Here is a 940-nt window from a genome sequence, read left to right as displayed (position 1 = left end):
GTTACAGCCCATGACTCCTCGAGTAGTCACACTGTGGTAAGCAGATGAACTTCATGCTGATTAGTCTCTCTGTCATCCTGCTAATCTTTCAAATCCCTCTTTCCATCACTGAGAATGTTTTCTTCACAGGTATCGAGCCCCAGAGCTCCTCCTAGGGACCAAGACACAGACCACTTCCCTGGACATGTGGTGAGAACTGGACAAACAGTGCTAGAGTAAAGTGTTATGGAACCAGATTCCCTTTTTTAGATATTATTCAAAACAGAGAGGGAAGGGAGAGACTTGAGACGTAATATTGACATGGAACGTATTAAAACCAAAATGGCAACAATTAAGCAGTGTTATCAAAATTAGACTGTGAAAACTACATTTTTTGCTCCATGGGCAAACTGATTTTTAACGATAACTTATAATACACCTTTACAGATGGACATCTTGTAAGCCCAGAGGTAGTTAATCAATTTCAACCTATTTTTAAAACAATTGTTTAACAGCGGAATTTGTGTTGAAAAATTACTCTACCCTTGATGATGTACAGGAAATTCCTCAATGCCCGCTCCCATGAGCTGCTGCAAATTACCTAATCAAGTCTATGCTGTCAAAATACTTTAATATTTGTTTATATAGTTATATTTTGCAATAAACTTAAAATACATTGTTTCAATAGATATGATCAAAACTTTCAACTAATAGTTTTATGTTTCTCTATCATTTTTAATTCGATTATGTCAGTGCTTCATGGGATTGTAGTTTTTTTCACTCACTAAAGCCGTTAAGTACACAGTCTTGTGAATATACTTTTTGTTTGTTTATTTTAAATACTTTTTGCTTCAAATTAAAGTTTGTAATGTTGTGATTCTCCACTTAAAGGTGGGGTAAGCGATTTCTGGTTGCGAATGTTGACATTTGAAATCACCAAAACAAACACGCCCCTACCCCA

The 940-nt window shown here is 35.9% G+C and overlaps 1 protein-coding gene across 1 annotated transcript in view; it reads left to right on the top strand.

Moving 5' to 3' along the window:
* Nucleotides 1–517, top strand: part of LOC107577003 (cyclin-dependent kinase 10-like) — a 4,227-nt gene extending 3,710 nt beyond the window's left edge. The window contains exons 6-7 of the mRNA XM_016263121.1: nt 8–36; nt 130–517. Of these exons, the coding sequence (XP_016118607.1) occupies nt 8–36; nt 130–193 (93 nt within the window). The 3' untranslated portion in view covers nt 194–517. The remainder of the gene's footprint in view (nt 1–7; nt 37–129) is intronic.
* Nucleotides 518–940: the final 423 nt, after the last annotated feature.

The sequence above is a fragment of the Sinocyclocheilus grahami genome, unplaced genomic scaffold (genome assembly GCF_001515645.1).
Source record: "Sinocyclocheilus grahami isolate Dianchi unplaced genomic scaffold, SAMN03320097.WGS_v1.1 scaffold4848.1, whole genome shotgun sequence".
Lineage (NCBI taxonomy): Eukaryota > Metazoa > Chordata > Actinopteri > Cypriniformes > Cyprinidae > Sinocyclocheilus > Sinocyclocheilus grahami.
The sequence above is the reverse complement of the archived record's forward strand: the minus strand, read 5'-3'. Positions and strand labels throughout refer to the sequence as shown.